This window comes from Maylandia zebra, linkage group LG20 (assembly GCF_041146795.1).
Source record: "Maylandia zebra isolate NMK-2024a linkage group LG20, Mzebra_GT3a, whole genome shotgun sequence".
Lineage (NCBI taxonomy): Eukaryota > Metazoa > Chordata > Actinopteri > Cichliformes > Cichlidae > Maylandia > Maylandia zebra.
In genome coordinates this window covers 25,354,380-25,368,549 of record NC_135186.1, presented here as the reverse complement: position 1 = coordinate 25,368,549, position 14,170 = coordinate 25,354,380, and the positions used below count along the sequence as shown (strand labels likewise).

At 40.4% G+C, this 14,170-nt stretch overlaps 1 protein-coding gene across 1 annotated transcript; it reads right to left on the bottom strand.

Moving 5' to 3' along the window:
* Positions 1–3,715: 3,715 nt before the first annotated feature.
* tnnc1a (troponin C type 1a (slow)) lies at positions 3,716–7,697 on the bottom strand. The gene is made up of 6 exons (XM_004546183.6): positions 7,542–7,697; positions 6,260–6,290; positions 5,864–6,010; positions 5,199–5,313; positions 4,525–4,661; positions 3,716–4,387 (listed from the first exon to the last, which is right to left on the bottom strand). Exons 1-6 carry the CDS (start codon positions 7,563–7,565, stop codon positions 4,356–4,358), a joined length of 486 nt encoding a protein of 161 aa, XP_004546240.1. The 5' UTR covers positions 7,566–7,697; the 3' UTR covers positions 3,716–4,355.
* Between the last annotated feature and the right edge of the window lie 6,473 nt (positions 7,698–14,170).

The following is a 14,170-nucleotide window of genomic DNA, read 5'->3' as shown; positions in this document are numbered from 1 at the left end:
TGGATGGCTCTTCTATCAGCTAAGAACGGGGAAATGAGTAAATAGTTCATACAGGTTCAGGAAAATTTTGAAAACAGAAAAACCTTTGAATTGAATTTGAAAAACCTTCCCTGGTCCCACGAGTCTCAATTTCTCCTGCCACATTTGAATGGTAGGGTCAGAATCTGGCACAAAAACAACATGAAAACATGGATCCACCCAGCTTTGTATCAACAGATCAGGATGGTGGTGGTGATGTAATGGTGTGGGGGATATTTTCTTGGCACACTTTGGGTCCGTTAGTACCAAATGAGCACTATTTAACCACCACAGCCTACCTGAGTATTGTTGCTGACCATGCCTGTCCCTTTATGATCACAGTGTACACACCTTGTGATTACTGCTTCATGTCACAAAGCTCAAATCATCTGTCTGGTTTCCAGCACTGTGTTGAAGGCAGTTCTGAAGGCAAGGGGTCCAACACAGTACCTGCAAGGTGTAACTAATGAAGTGACTGGCGAGTGTATATTAAACATGATGCCATAGTGCCAAATGCAGGCTCACCTTTGTGATCAGCTTTTAAAACTTACTTCATGCACTTTTTTTGTCAAATACACTGTCAATAGCATAAGTAATTAAATTAAGTTTTAAAATGCTAATAAATAAGCAATAATTCAAGTTATCTAGGCTAACATTTTATTGCAGGACTTGGAGAATTTCAGTATTGTTGTTCAGCTCTATAACTTAAGTGTGCAGTGTGTATTCTTCATTTTACATGCATAACTAGAAGTAAAAATAGATAAACCCTCCAGTGGTGCATTAAAACAAAACAATAGCTGTTATTCATTTGATTCCATGAATAGTTATTGTGGAATCTGAGAATTCTGTGTCTTGTAGTCTTGCTGTTCTATGGGCCATTATGGCAAGGCAGTCCAGAAACAGTACTTTAGTGTTCTCAGCACCAGAAGTGGGATGGAGCGTCATGATACAATATTCCGTCTGTTCCAGTTTGATTTGCAGTCCTTCCATTCTCCACTCTCTCTTTGTCTAAAGTGTTCCACTTCCTCATTGTGTATTTATGGCAACGAAAACAACCTAGCATTCGCTCTCATACTGACATTCATTTAAAACTGTCTTTATGTATTTATCGTATTTATGTAATCATTTACAACGAACACGTCATTTTACACGGCCAAAACAAACAAACAAAAAGTCACTGTCACATGACCTAAAAAGGAACAACGGCTGGAAATGGGTCAGAGAATCTGGGAGCTTATATTCATGTATTTTCTGCTATTGTGAATGGTGAATAACAGAAATTTCCAGAGATTAATCTTTAATATTTGGCACTGGACAGCTTCCAAGGCCATGTGATGTAGACAAGCAAGAAAAACAGGAATCCTAAACCCAAACGCCTGGTGGCTTTAAATGAGGTCTACATGTGTGGGTATCAGGAAGACAGCACGTTAACTGTGTCCGGGGTATTGCTCGCTCTTCCGGACAGTTTGTACATGTATTAATCACAGTGAGCTAAGTTGGTATAGCTTGGTATTGCCATTTTAGGGCATTTTCCTGGTGAAGTATTACTTTTATGTGATCTAATGGTTTGAAGAACTGTTTTTATAAATCAGTAAAACAGCAAAGCAGCGTGTTTCCCTGAGAATTTACTATATAAAGCTTTGTGTCTGACTGTCTGACTCACTCTCAGGCAATGGAATAAACCCACTTTGTTTTCTATGAATGAATGAAGTCAGTTATATAATAAACTAAGCTTACCATTACCTATGCAAATCCTCCGTCTCAGTCACATTCAATAGTCGTTCTTACAGGTGTTTCGATATTTCACCAATGAGGAAACAGAGATGGCTTATGTGGCGACAATAACAAAGGTAGTTCATAACTGCAGTGTGTGTTAATAAAAGCAGGCATGAGTCATCATCAGGCCTGTCTTACGTAAGTGCTTCTCTTCTCCACCCAGCTTACTGCTACAGTGCACCACACCCCAGATTCATTCACACACTGCTCTGCTGCTGCCCAGCCTCCCATTGATGCCGAAGAGTGCACTACTCATCTTTTCCACGCTGCAAATGTCAGTTTAAACGAAAATGCTCAGGCCGCAGAGCAGCCTAATCAGTGTGATCAAAAAGTAGCACCTCAGATTTTAACGTGACATCTTTTCACTCGAGATCATCGCTTTAGTTTTAATGCAGTATTTTTTTGGCCAGTGCAGCAGGAATGTATAAAACTGTAGATTATTCCGTGTCTTTGTCAGGCTGTTGACACTGATCTAGAAGGGCAGTTGCGGTTTGCTGTTGGTTGGGGTTTATAATCCGATAAGTATCACACGACCATGGGGGGGGGGGGGGGGGGGGGGGGGGCAGAATGGAGTTAACAGGACCCCCAGGGAAGCAGAAAGAGACAGAGGGAGGTAGGAGGGCTGTCATCAATCAGGCCACTGACGTCACGCGCTCGCACAAAATGCACTTGATCCCATTTCCAAAATCCAAATTATAGAAAAGGTCTCTTTCATAGGCAAAAAATGAATAAAAATGCGACATATTGATTTTGGACATAGATCAAATGAACATTTTACTTATCAGTTGGTATCAAAACACAAGAACATTTTTTCAGATCTTGTAGTAACCTACTGCTATGTGAATACTGTTTTTATTTTTGACATTACAATTTCAACCACTAGAAACACGAAGCAGTTTACTCTGGATGCTAACCCTATTTTATAACCAAACAAATCGGTCTGCGGATTCCATCAACGGTCAACCATTATCTTACTTTGGGAAGGCTGTTGCTGTGCCGTGAAATCTCTCATCTTTAGCTTGCTGTATCTGAGCCAAGCAAAAAGATAAGAATGTGTTTTCCTGCTGACATCAAGTGGCCACAGTGATAACTACATGACTCCTGTGCTGCTAAGCCTGTGTCCTGCTTTTGTGGACTGGATGGTTTAAAACGCTAGACAATGGCCATTTTTAAGGAATGCTTGGTGAGATCCACAGAACCTGGCTGAAGCTGAAATTGAAAATTACTAACATAAATAAAAACGGAAAGGAAAAAAAGAAGGAAAAAAAGAATTCTTTATTATGTAAAATTAATCTCTGGGCTTTATTATTTCCGATATTTCAAGAAATCAAGCTGGATTTTTAAAAGATCTGTTATCTCTTTGTAGTCTAACAGCATGCTTTTTATGGTCACAGGCATTTGATTGTCAACTGGTGTCTGTCAATGCACGTCCCCTAACATGGGCACTAACATGATTAGACATAAATAGCTCCTGTCTCAATAGTCTGTGTAACTAGATACCTCCAAAGCGACCATGTGGATAGTTTGCATACCAGAGGCACGAACCACTATGGAGTAAAAATGTAACAGATAACTCAAAATTTATGATAGACAGTCTCACACAAAATCCACTGTTATCTTGGTAAGACAAGTAACATTTCAGGCCTCCTTTGCTTGTTTTTACTTGTTCATCTGTGAAAAGCAGAGCAGGCCAGAGAGGCAAGCATGTGATCAGCCTGTAAAATCTGGAGTACATTTAGGCAAAATGGTATAAATAACAGTGCTTTGTCCCCCAGTATAACCGGTGTAACTCTGTCTAGCACGCTAGAAACACTCAACAAACAGCAAAAGCACTGACTGAAGTATGTAGACCATGTCCTTAAAGTGAGTACAGATAAGACTGAATGAATTTATTCAAAGAGAGAAACTGACGAATTGACCATACTGACAAATACATCTTGTTTATTATATGAGTGCAAATTTCAAGCCGACCTTGCAGATGTTCCAGGGGTAATATAAGGGAATAAAAAGTCCTGAAGACATTTTCCACATCCAGAAATGTATCCATGAAATGAGCTGTACCCAGCACATTATTCTTATAATATGATTGGTCTAGCAGAGATTGCTATAAAACTGTGTTTACTCAGAGATATGTTTTGCTTTTTTGCACATTTTCTGCCCAAGTAAACAGTAGCCTCTTAGTAAAAGGATTTGTAAGCTCAATGGGGCACTTTCGAGATAAAGAATTTAGCTGGAGACAAACATGGCATTCATATTTCAAACAGCCAAAAGGAGGGTGGTATCTGGCCTCTGTAAAAAAAAACAAAACCCCAAAGACACAAGTAATTTGGATACATTTACAAAAAAATCGGTATACATGGGCACCAAAAGTCACAACTGCATTTATAACAATGCAAGAGACATGATAGAAAAATACAGAAAGTTTTAAAGATGATATTTGACTTAATCTTACAAAGTCGTCCAATTGTTTTTATCAACTACATCCAATTTGGCTTCCAGCTTCACAAGATGGCAGAGGAGTTGCAAAAAAATACAAAAACACCACCCTCTCGTCTACAGGCTTACTCCACTCCTTTCATGAACTCCAAGAACTCTGCAAAAAAGAAGTCAGTGTTACAAACAGCTGAGCTTCAGACAAACTACTACGAAACCAGAACATGTCTTTATCAAGCAAATGTCTCATTGTGAATGTGTCTTAAAAAGTAAACACAACTGGTCCAAAGTCCTCACCATCGTAGTCAATTTTGCCATCGTTATTTTTGTCCCCATCCTTCATCAATTCCTCGATGTCGTCCTCTGTAATGGCCTCTCCCGTGGACTCCAGCATCATTTTCAGCTCATCCAGGTCAATATAACCATCTGTGTTTCTGCAGAATCAAAGGTGTGAAATGTCGTTAATGCGTAACAAACTTTAATTAAGCTTTACAGCTGGCATTGGGGGAAGAAGCAAACTTGTATTTGATGTGTGACTGGTCATATCTAGAATTTAAGTGTCTGGGAACCACCACGGTGAGAAAGGGAAAAAAAGCACAGCGAGTTTGTTCTTTGATGCTCAGACGAGGTGTCTGGCTTACATCGAGTGGGTGTTTAAAATATTCGGAGCTGTCAAAAAGGATTATGGAGCAAACTACATGCTGTACTCTGCAGAGCTGCTTGGCATTTTGTCAGTACTCATAATTGCACATTGGAAGCATACTTTGCTGGAACCACACGATGAAGAAGAGCAATTTGTTCAATAGACTGTGGAAATGCTCCAATGATAGCATCCTCTTGCCATAGATATTTCCCCCCCCCCAAGTCTGTCAGTAAGCATGTAGCACAGTATTTCTTTTGTGGTGAGATTTTGCTAATAAACCGCTCTGAGTGCAGGATAAAGTAGCTACAGGTTTAAATATGAAACGTACTTGTCAAACATCCGAAACAGCTCTGCCAGTTCTTCCTCTGACTTCCCTTTGCTGTCGTCCTTCATGCATCTCACCATCATGACTAAGAACTCATCAAAGTCCACCGTGCCACTCCCTGCACACACAACACACTTCATCACATCCTTAAACTGGGATTTTATATTATCCCAGTTTAACCAGATGATCAGTTTAAAAGTACAGTCTGTTCACCAATGGATCACTGCAGTGATGTTATAGCATCTCAACTGATGTTACAAATGTATTTGATTTGAAGCCTATAATTGTCTTATTTATTATATTTATAACAGGCATACCTGTGAATTAAAGTGTGTGTGGTCTAACTATACAGAACTCAATTATCAGCTTTAGCTTTATCAAACAAAACCAAGATGCTGTTTTCATATTTCAACATTAAATCACATGGAAAATCCAAGATGACAAGTGCAACATCTGACACACATTTCCCTTTAATTCAACCTGACACATCAAGTTGTATTTAAGATCCCTGACTAGCATTTAAGGTCAGAGGGCTCGAACAATGCTTGTCTGCATAACATGCTTGTGATGCATTTGGCAGCTGACCTGTGAGAATGAGAGTCAAACACAACCAATTATTTTGTTCTTTTTTTTTTCTTATCCATAGCCCAGTAGCGGTTTCGATTTACCATCTTCATCCACCTCGTCAATCATCTCCTGCAGCTCCTCCGGTGTGGGGTTCTGACCTAACATCCTCATTACCTTCCCCAGCTCTTTGGTGCTGATGCAGCCGTCCTCTGCATCCTGTACGAAGATGTCAAAGGCGGCCTTAAACTCTGCAGCAACAAAGCAGCACACACACAAAAATATCTACTGAAGCACGTCTGGTTTAGGACAGGGTTAAGATTAATTCCTGGGCATCAGCACAAAAGGCTATTTGTCTTAAGTGTTGGTGCAACTAATAGTTGCAGTCCTGTTGAGGTATAGATTTTTTCTACCAACAACTATAACTAAATCATCTTTTAAAGGGACTCGATGGCATGCTCAAAGCCTTTACGCCTTCAGTTGAAAATCGTTTCACGCACCATTTTTCTGTTCATCTGTCAGCTGCTCAACCTGCCAAAGAGAAAGAATTGAGAGAGAAAACATCAGCTTTCTGGGATATATTCTGGAATTTCTCTGTAACAACATATTTATGGGTTTGATTGCATTTTCCAAAGCTCCAAATATATCTCGGTTAAGATATCTGGAAATCTAGACTAGATTATTTCTGTTTGTTTTGATAACTTTTCAGTTAACAAAGCTCCGGGACATCCCTGACATTACACAGCACCTACATATCATACATGAGAGCTGGTAAGAGGAGGAGTTAAAAATAAACAGTCAGAAGAGAGGCTCAGGAACGACAGATAAAGGACACAATACACAGTGCTCTAAATTAGCATAGCTGTGGATCTGTCCCAACAATGGAACAGTAATCCTGGAAAAGCTACCAAGAATGAAAGAGGGAGACAGCTGCTTATGTAAGAGTTATTGACTGTTGTCCACTGTAAATTAACCACATACATACAGTATACAGACTTTCACATTTAAATTCCACTGCTGATGATACTGCAAAAGAAAAAAAAAACCTGAAACAGATGTAATATACATTCCAGTGTGTTTTTATTATCTCCCCGTTGGACTGTGAGCAAATAGGAGAGCCAGAGGACTATCTGTGCAAAGGTGGATAAATAGCCACACGGCTCTCAGGCTCACAGATAATGCTGGAATTCAGCCATGGGGCGGTTTATCTAAACCTGAAGCTCTTCTCTGGCACCAGAGAACCACTGAAACAGAAGCATCTGAGCAACTGGCCAAAATTAGCCACGTGAAGTGAGACCGTTCCATTTGAAGTCATGAATGAAGCAGCAGATTGTGGTCCAGGGACATGTCCTGTCAGTGACCTTATGAGTGGCTCTTATCAGTTCTGATAGGGCTGAAGTAGGAGGAAATCTAGAGACATACTTGGTGTTAAGGCTCCCCCGAGACGATGTAGCACTAATGAAGGCAACATAGGTATTTTACAACTATTTTAATAATGTGAGCTTAAAAAGGCTTAAAAAATGATGGGTGGCATTTTTTCATGCAACAAATAAACATTAAAGTGCAGCTTTAAATGGGGAAATTACACTCTTTCACTCTTAACTACTGATTACATTTAGCACTATTAAGAAATGTTAAGGATAATGGTTTTACATCCATAAAAACATCACTCCCACACTAGATTAGTTCTCACAGTGTTCTGGTGAGCACCCAACAAATCAAATAACTTCACCAGAGGAAGTCAACTGCACTCTTTCAGCTGTGTTTTGAGTGGGATCATACCGCTGCCTTGTAGATGTCGTTCATGTCGGAGGCTCTCTTGCTGCCTGTCCTGACAGCGTCCTGGCACAAAGGAAGGAAGTACTGTCCAGTTCAGGGCAGGACTCTGGCCTCATCCTCTGAGGGTTTTATAGCTGGAGTCCAGCGCTCTCTGGTCCCTCCCTGGGCAGAGCAACCTCCCCTCTGTTTGTGTCCCCTTGTGTGTCCATAAATGTGTGTGTTTGTGTATGTGTGTCATTTGGCAAATCTGTCACAATCACCAGGCTCAGATAAAAATGTGGCAGCTCTTAGGGGGCACACTTTGGAATGGAATGAAGTGAGGGGGGCAAGTGTGGTGAAGCCTAATCTCCTGAGAGGGGGGGGGGGGGCTGTAGGGACACTCAACATTCCTCTAGACCTGGACCACAGAATATATATGTGTGTATGTGTCTGCGTGTGTGCATGGAGGAAAGCCAAGCTGGGAAACATCTACAATCAGAAGACCAAGGAGGTAACAAGAAGAGAAAGAAGGCAGTTCTAAGAAGTCAGAGAAGACCAAGGTCAAAGGGGTGTTCTTGTGTTTCTTAAAGTCCTGACCATAGATAATCCTTTTGTTTTTCAACAGTGGACAATTTGAGTTGTTGTAGTTTTAAAAAGTAACGGGAAATAGATACATAATTTAAAGCACCAACTTCTAGGAAGCTATTCTATTGTGCAACACTATGAAGGTGGACCTGGAGTCCCCAAAAGGATAGCAATCATTGGTTGTACCAGTGGTTAAAACGAATAACCTTTTATGCTGAAGATAGGAAGAACTTTTAATGTTAGCAGGAAAAATTAAAGGCTGTATTTTCCCTGTGAAGAAAAGAGAATTCTATCATTTCTGGAGGTCTTTGGGTTTCTGCCTCCATCAAAATACAATCAAAGTGACTGGGATCTTGTTTCTGATGTTCACAAGACTGAAGATGACATTAAAAACTTCAATGACCACGTCTCTTTCCAGAAACGGTGTCCCTGTTTCTCTTTAATCTCTCTCTCTGTCTGACATTAATGTAAAAAGGCTCAACTGGAACTACTTTCTTGAAGAAAAAAAATCCCCAGTTAAACTGTTGACAGTGTCCTGCGTGGATTAGCCAGAATAAAAGGATCATTGTGCCTAGAAAAAGAATTTGATACAACATTGTTAAATTAAATGCCACATTTTCAGCGATGTAAGCGCCAGAAACAAAATTGCATTCACGCCTGCTGTGTTGGGTTAAAGGTACAGAACATTATTTTGACAGCTCTGAATATTTTAAGCATTATCTCCATACACATTAAAGTGAAAAAAGACTATCTGTTGGATTCTGTCTGAAGCAAATTTTCAATGTTAATCACAACCTCCGCATATTTGACCACTTGCAATATGCTTGTATTTATTATGCAGCGTATAGGCCATTGTTTGAAGTACAATTTAGCCAGTTGTGATTTATGTGTGCACATTTTTGTTTGACCGCATTACAATCAGACACAAACAGGTTTGCTAACCTCTCTGAAAAGAAAATACTCACTAACTTTGTTATTTATGGAAAAGTAAAACGTTTATTTGCTGCTTTATTGCTCATTATATTATGCTTTAAGGCATAATTTCTGATGAGTTCTTCAAGATGCTCAGTTGTAAGCACTAACCAATTTTTAGCTTACAGATTAAGTCAGCAGAGGGTGCTGTTCACTACATATCAACTAAATTAAATTGTAGCACAAGGCTGCCTCCAGATATCCAATTTATCAATAGAGGGGTAGGTGAGAAATCTGGGTCAAACAAACCAGACACATTCAGACACATTTAAATTGAAATGTTTGCGGCACAAGTCTTTGGAAGCTTTTTTCCCCCTGTGTTCTTTTGAAACAAGGCCATCTCAATCACTTGACTGTGTGATTTACACACGTTCACACACGTGCCCTCACAACAAGCTCTCTCTCACACTCTCTCACACACACATACACAGAGCACGCTGTGGCAGGCATTCTAAGTGACGAGTGATCATGCTGGTTTATAATGGGATGCTAATGGAGACTGGCACAGCTTGCAAGCATCATACAGATACTCAGATGGAGAGAGGGAGAGAGAGAGCTCACATCGCACAGCATACATGTCCCACTCTTAACATGGATAAAGACACAGCTCTCCTAACGTCAGTGAAAGCCAGCCACACGGAAAAGTTTGAGCTTTTATTTAATAAGAAATGCAGGGTGGGTGGGGAGGAGGTGTGGAGGTTTGGGAGGAGGCATGTGGCAAAACACATTCTGTGTGTGTACGTCAAAATTTCATAATCAAGACGCCGTGCACTGTGTCGTACACGGCTGTTGGAACTCAGAACAGAAATGAACCGTCATCAGTGGCATCGAGTCAATCAGCTGAAACCCAAAGCATACTGATGAGTCTACATGGTCAGCCAGACAGATTCATTTGGAAAGCTGAGTGCAGCCTGGTGGGTGCCAAGAGTGACGAGCAGCTCTGCAGGGGGCACTAGCTTCTAATGTAAAGCTTCCTTGAGCGTGCACGCACACGCACACGCACACCCACACACACACACACACATGCTCTAGGACCAAAGGCTGGCACGCACATCAAAGAAAGCATATGGAGTGCTGTTTCATTGGAGCTCTCCACCAATTTCTTCTTACAGAGGAAGACTGACGAAAGAGCCAGCCATCTCCTCCACACAGCGCAATCAGACAGCGCATCTCAAATCCACAATTCACCGCACACCGCTTTTTGAGGGGTTGCCATAGAAACTCTGCTGGGTAGTAGCGGGCAGAAAATGAGAGGAGATGAGCGGGGCTATTTCCCCCCACCACCACCTTCCTCTCTGCCTCCCTGCCACCACATTTTGTCCTCAGAGCGACTATTTTATTTTTCTATTCCTTGGCTTCTATTTGCATACATGAACACAGCAAAACTGCATATACATGCGCCGTGTCACAATTAGGGTAAACAGTCGCAATTTGTGCACGGGAACCATTCATTCATGCAAATTTGGTAATTCCAAATGATTGTGTTTCATGTCTGTGGATTAAGAGTGGAATGCAATGCTTCCACTCCATTTATGTTTGTATTTAAGCAGGTTTAAGACATGTTTTAAAGATTCAAACATGCACAGTGGACTTGTGAATCCTACTTAACATAATAATAGTCATCTCACTGGCTTTTTTGAGACTCAACCAAAATCTCTTACAGCAGAACAACATTGAAGATTTCCAGTGTGCAATATGTTGAAGTGGACATGGTGTGACATCTTGCGCTGGCAGTTCTGAATCAGCTGGAGCTACTACTATACATAGCAAACTTCATGTGAGTTTAAATAGTCATTCGACATAATGATTGGGTTGATGTGCAGCTGAGCTTGAAGCATGGGTCCTGTGCTCTCTCCTTCTTGTCTGTGTGTCCTCGCCTCCCAGATTGTCAAGAGGAGGAGGGGAGCTGAGCCTGTCAGCATCTCTTTCTTTCTCTCTATTATTTCCTGCCTTCCTCTGTGTCTATTTCCCCCCCCCCGCTCTCTCTGCCCCCTTTCATTGATGACCAACCTGTCAGCAGCTCCTGTTGTGGTAGAAAGTGGATGCTCTGCATGTGAGTGAATGAGGTGCACAGCCTTCTTTTTTCTGTATGAAAGCATTTCTGTCTGTCCTGCCCAGTGTTTAAGAAGCTGCTCAATTTCTCATCAGTTTCTCATTTGAACCCAAATGGAGGGATTTCTCTTCGGTTGATGCAGGAGAGAGGGAAGTCTTCACTTTGCTTCACTGCATTCAGTGGTTCCTTTCTGAAAGTCTTTGCGCTTAGAAACTTGGTGTCACGTAGTACTCCTTACATCAGCGCTCTAATGAACCAGTGGCCATATTAGCTCCACCACAGATACAGCCACACACTAACTTTCTGCCAGGGGGCAGCGTTTTCCAGTCCACTGGACCACCACGGCGCCTCCTACCACTCTTCATACCCCGCGCTTCCCCTCCTAACCTCTATAACGTAGGAGGCACCCAGAAAAGATTTCATGTGAGATATATGGCACATGAAGTTCCCTTCAAGGAAAGGACAAAATGTGTTTTCAGAATTTTGTCTCGAAATAAATCATCGAACAAGCTCCACTCTGGCAATGGTGAAAAAAAATAATAAATAAATGGCAGATCTGTCGAGTGAAATATTAATAATGCAAAGTAAAGTTTTTATCTGTTAAATTTTATGTGTAGTAAATACCTTAGCTTAAATACAGCTGCCTTTCCTTTGATTTGTATAAATGACTAGAGTTTACCACTTTTTATGCTGTTGAACTCCAAATAACAAGAGCTGGCTTCAACAAACAGAAAATACCAAATACAAAGTCAAATTCCTTGCAACACATTAACTGTCTGATTGTAATTCTGGGTTAAACACAAGGGCTAAATGTGTGGCGTAAATACAATAAATGAATCCAGCAAAACTTATTTATGAGCCTTTATAAATGTAGCAAATCAAACGAGTTGCCTGTCTTTGTAGAAATGCTCACTGTGTGCAGACACACACACCCATTTTGGATTTGTCAGTGTCACTGCCTTCTACCCTTCGCCTCAAATAGCTGCTCTCTGAAATGGAATCCAAGGGCCCTCAGGGTTTCTGACAATGTTTCAAACATTTCTAAGTAAAATGAACAGCGGTGTAACCTCGGCATTATTAAATCTAAAAGTTAGCTCCAATGAGAATGTATTGAGGCAAAGCGGGTCACAATTTCTACTATTCCAAGTTGTTATCACCCTGCTTTTAGACTGTCAGCTCGAGCACCATAGATATGCAGTGAAATGCTGGCGATTGTGGATGAAAAGACCTAAATAGCAAAAAAACAATATTATAAATGTATTGCTTTTCAATGGAATAATTGTAAACATCATAATTGCCGCATGTAACATTTATTGCACTTTTTAAAACCAGCTGATGGTTAGAGTGAAGTTCATTGCATGCATATTGTATCTATAATGTGACAACTGCTTTTACTTGATATTTAAACCCAGATCCAATGAAATAACATTTTAAAAAGTGTAACCAAATTGTAAGGAGTTACACATTTTTAACATCCTGCATGCTTTTGCTTTGTTTACTGTGTAGAGTAGAACGCATGTTGTAGTCTCACTTGTTATCATTACTGCAATGTGAAAAAGAGAATACAAAAATCCCATAATGGAGATTTATAATCAGTATATTCTTTTCCATTGTACGCTTTTGAATTACCAGACTGCAGGACAAGAAATGTTTTTATTTTTATTTATTTATTTATTTTTACAGGCCTGCTTGACTACTAGGCAGCATTAACAGGCTGGGTGGGATTAAAACAAAATATATATTTGTGTAGTGCAAATCTTTGAAAGGTTTCTGTTCTGAGGAGGTAAAAATCACAAACTAAAGGAATGTTTTTAGGTACAATGGGATGTTTCAGTATAACTAGGGCATGTGGTGGCTCTTTGAGTCTTACATTTATGAATCTATCTATCTATCTATCTATCTATCTATCTATCTATCTATCTATCTATCTATCTATCTATCTATCTATCTATCTATCTATCTATCTATCTATCTATCTATCTATCTATCTATCTATCTATCTATCTGTAGGACATTGTGCTAGATTCTACAAACCACATAACACTGTACTTTCCTATTTACCCATTTACATACACATTCCTCTACACTGGTGGCGGTGGAGCTGTGATTGGGACCAACCAGTGATTCAATGCCTTGCCTGAGACACTGTAACACATGGATGTGCCAGGGATCAACCTGCCAACCCTGCATTTTGTAGACAGGTAATAGACCACTCTACCTGAGCTATGGCTCCACTTCACTACATCACTATGCAGGGATGTAACAGACAATAGCACCTGTCAAATCAGCAGTTTTACTTTTTACCTTTTCTTTCCTTTCCCTTTCTTTCTTTTTTTTTGGACATTTGGACATTACTTTTGCTAGAAGAGGACATAAAAATTCTTGGTTTTACAGCTCCTTACACTGGTATTGGAAGCATAACTGACAACTGTGTAGTTGAGCCTTGCTTGCAAGCATGTCAGGCTGCTACATGAGGCATGTATATATAAGATTGAGACAAGGCTAAAGCACAGAAGCTTTACACAGATGTTAATATTAGAATTTTTTTAAAAAGGAGTGAAATTCATCACAACATTGAAACATTATAGATTTGATCTGTTTATTTCTTGGTTCAAATGAAACAGCTACAGAAAAAAAAGACTCAGTTTGTCTCGTGTGAGATATGGGTCCAGAAGTACAGTTTTATTTGTTGTACAATTCATGGAACTGTCTGGGAGTGAATGCCCTCCAGAGGCTCATTCATAAGATAAATTGGCCTGAAATTCATTGGTCTTGCAGACTGTCTGTGCTTCTGTATGTATGTCTCACTCTCTCCTTCCTGTTTTTTAGCAGCAACACTCGAACAAGCTCACAAACACACACATACCCTCACGCCCTTGTGTTCTTTTGTGTTTCATGGAATTGCCATGAGCTTGAGCTAAAAGAAGGGTAAAAAACACCTATGTCTGTCTGCATAGCTGAAGTCCAGCCTAGGGCCTCCTAGGCTTCAGTGAAGTGTGCTGTGATTTGACAAGGCCAGTGACGAGAGGCACTGTAAATATCC

Bases quoted from the DNA above. Each gene is read 5' to 3' on its own strand.
- tnnc1a (XM_004546183.6), bottom strand. From the start codon at position 7,565: ATGAACGACATCTACAAGGCAGCG. The intron at 5,314-5,863 runs GTAAATCGAAAC...TTGTGTGTGCAG, and splicing joins TGACGAGGTGGATGAAGATG to GGAGTGGCACGGTGGACTTT. The intron at 4,662-5,198 runs GTACGTTTCATA...TTGATTCTGCAG, and splicing joins CTGTTTCGGATGTTTGACAA to AAACACAGATGGTTATATTG.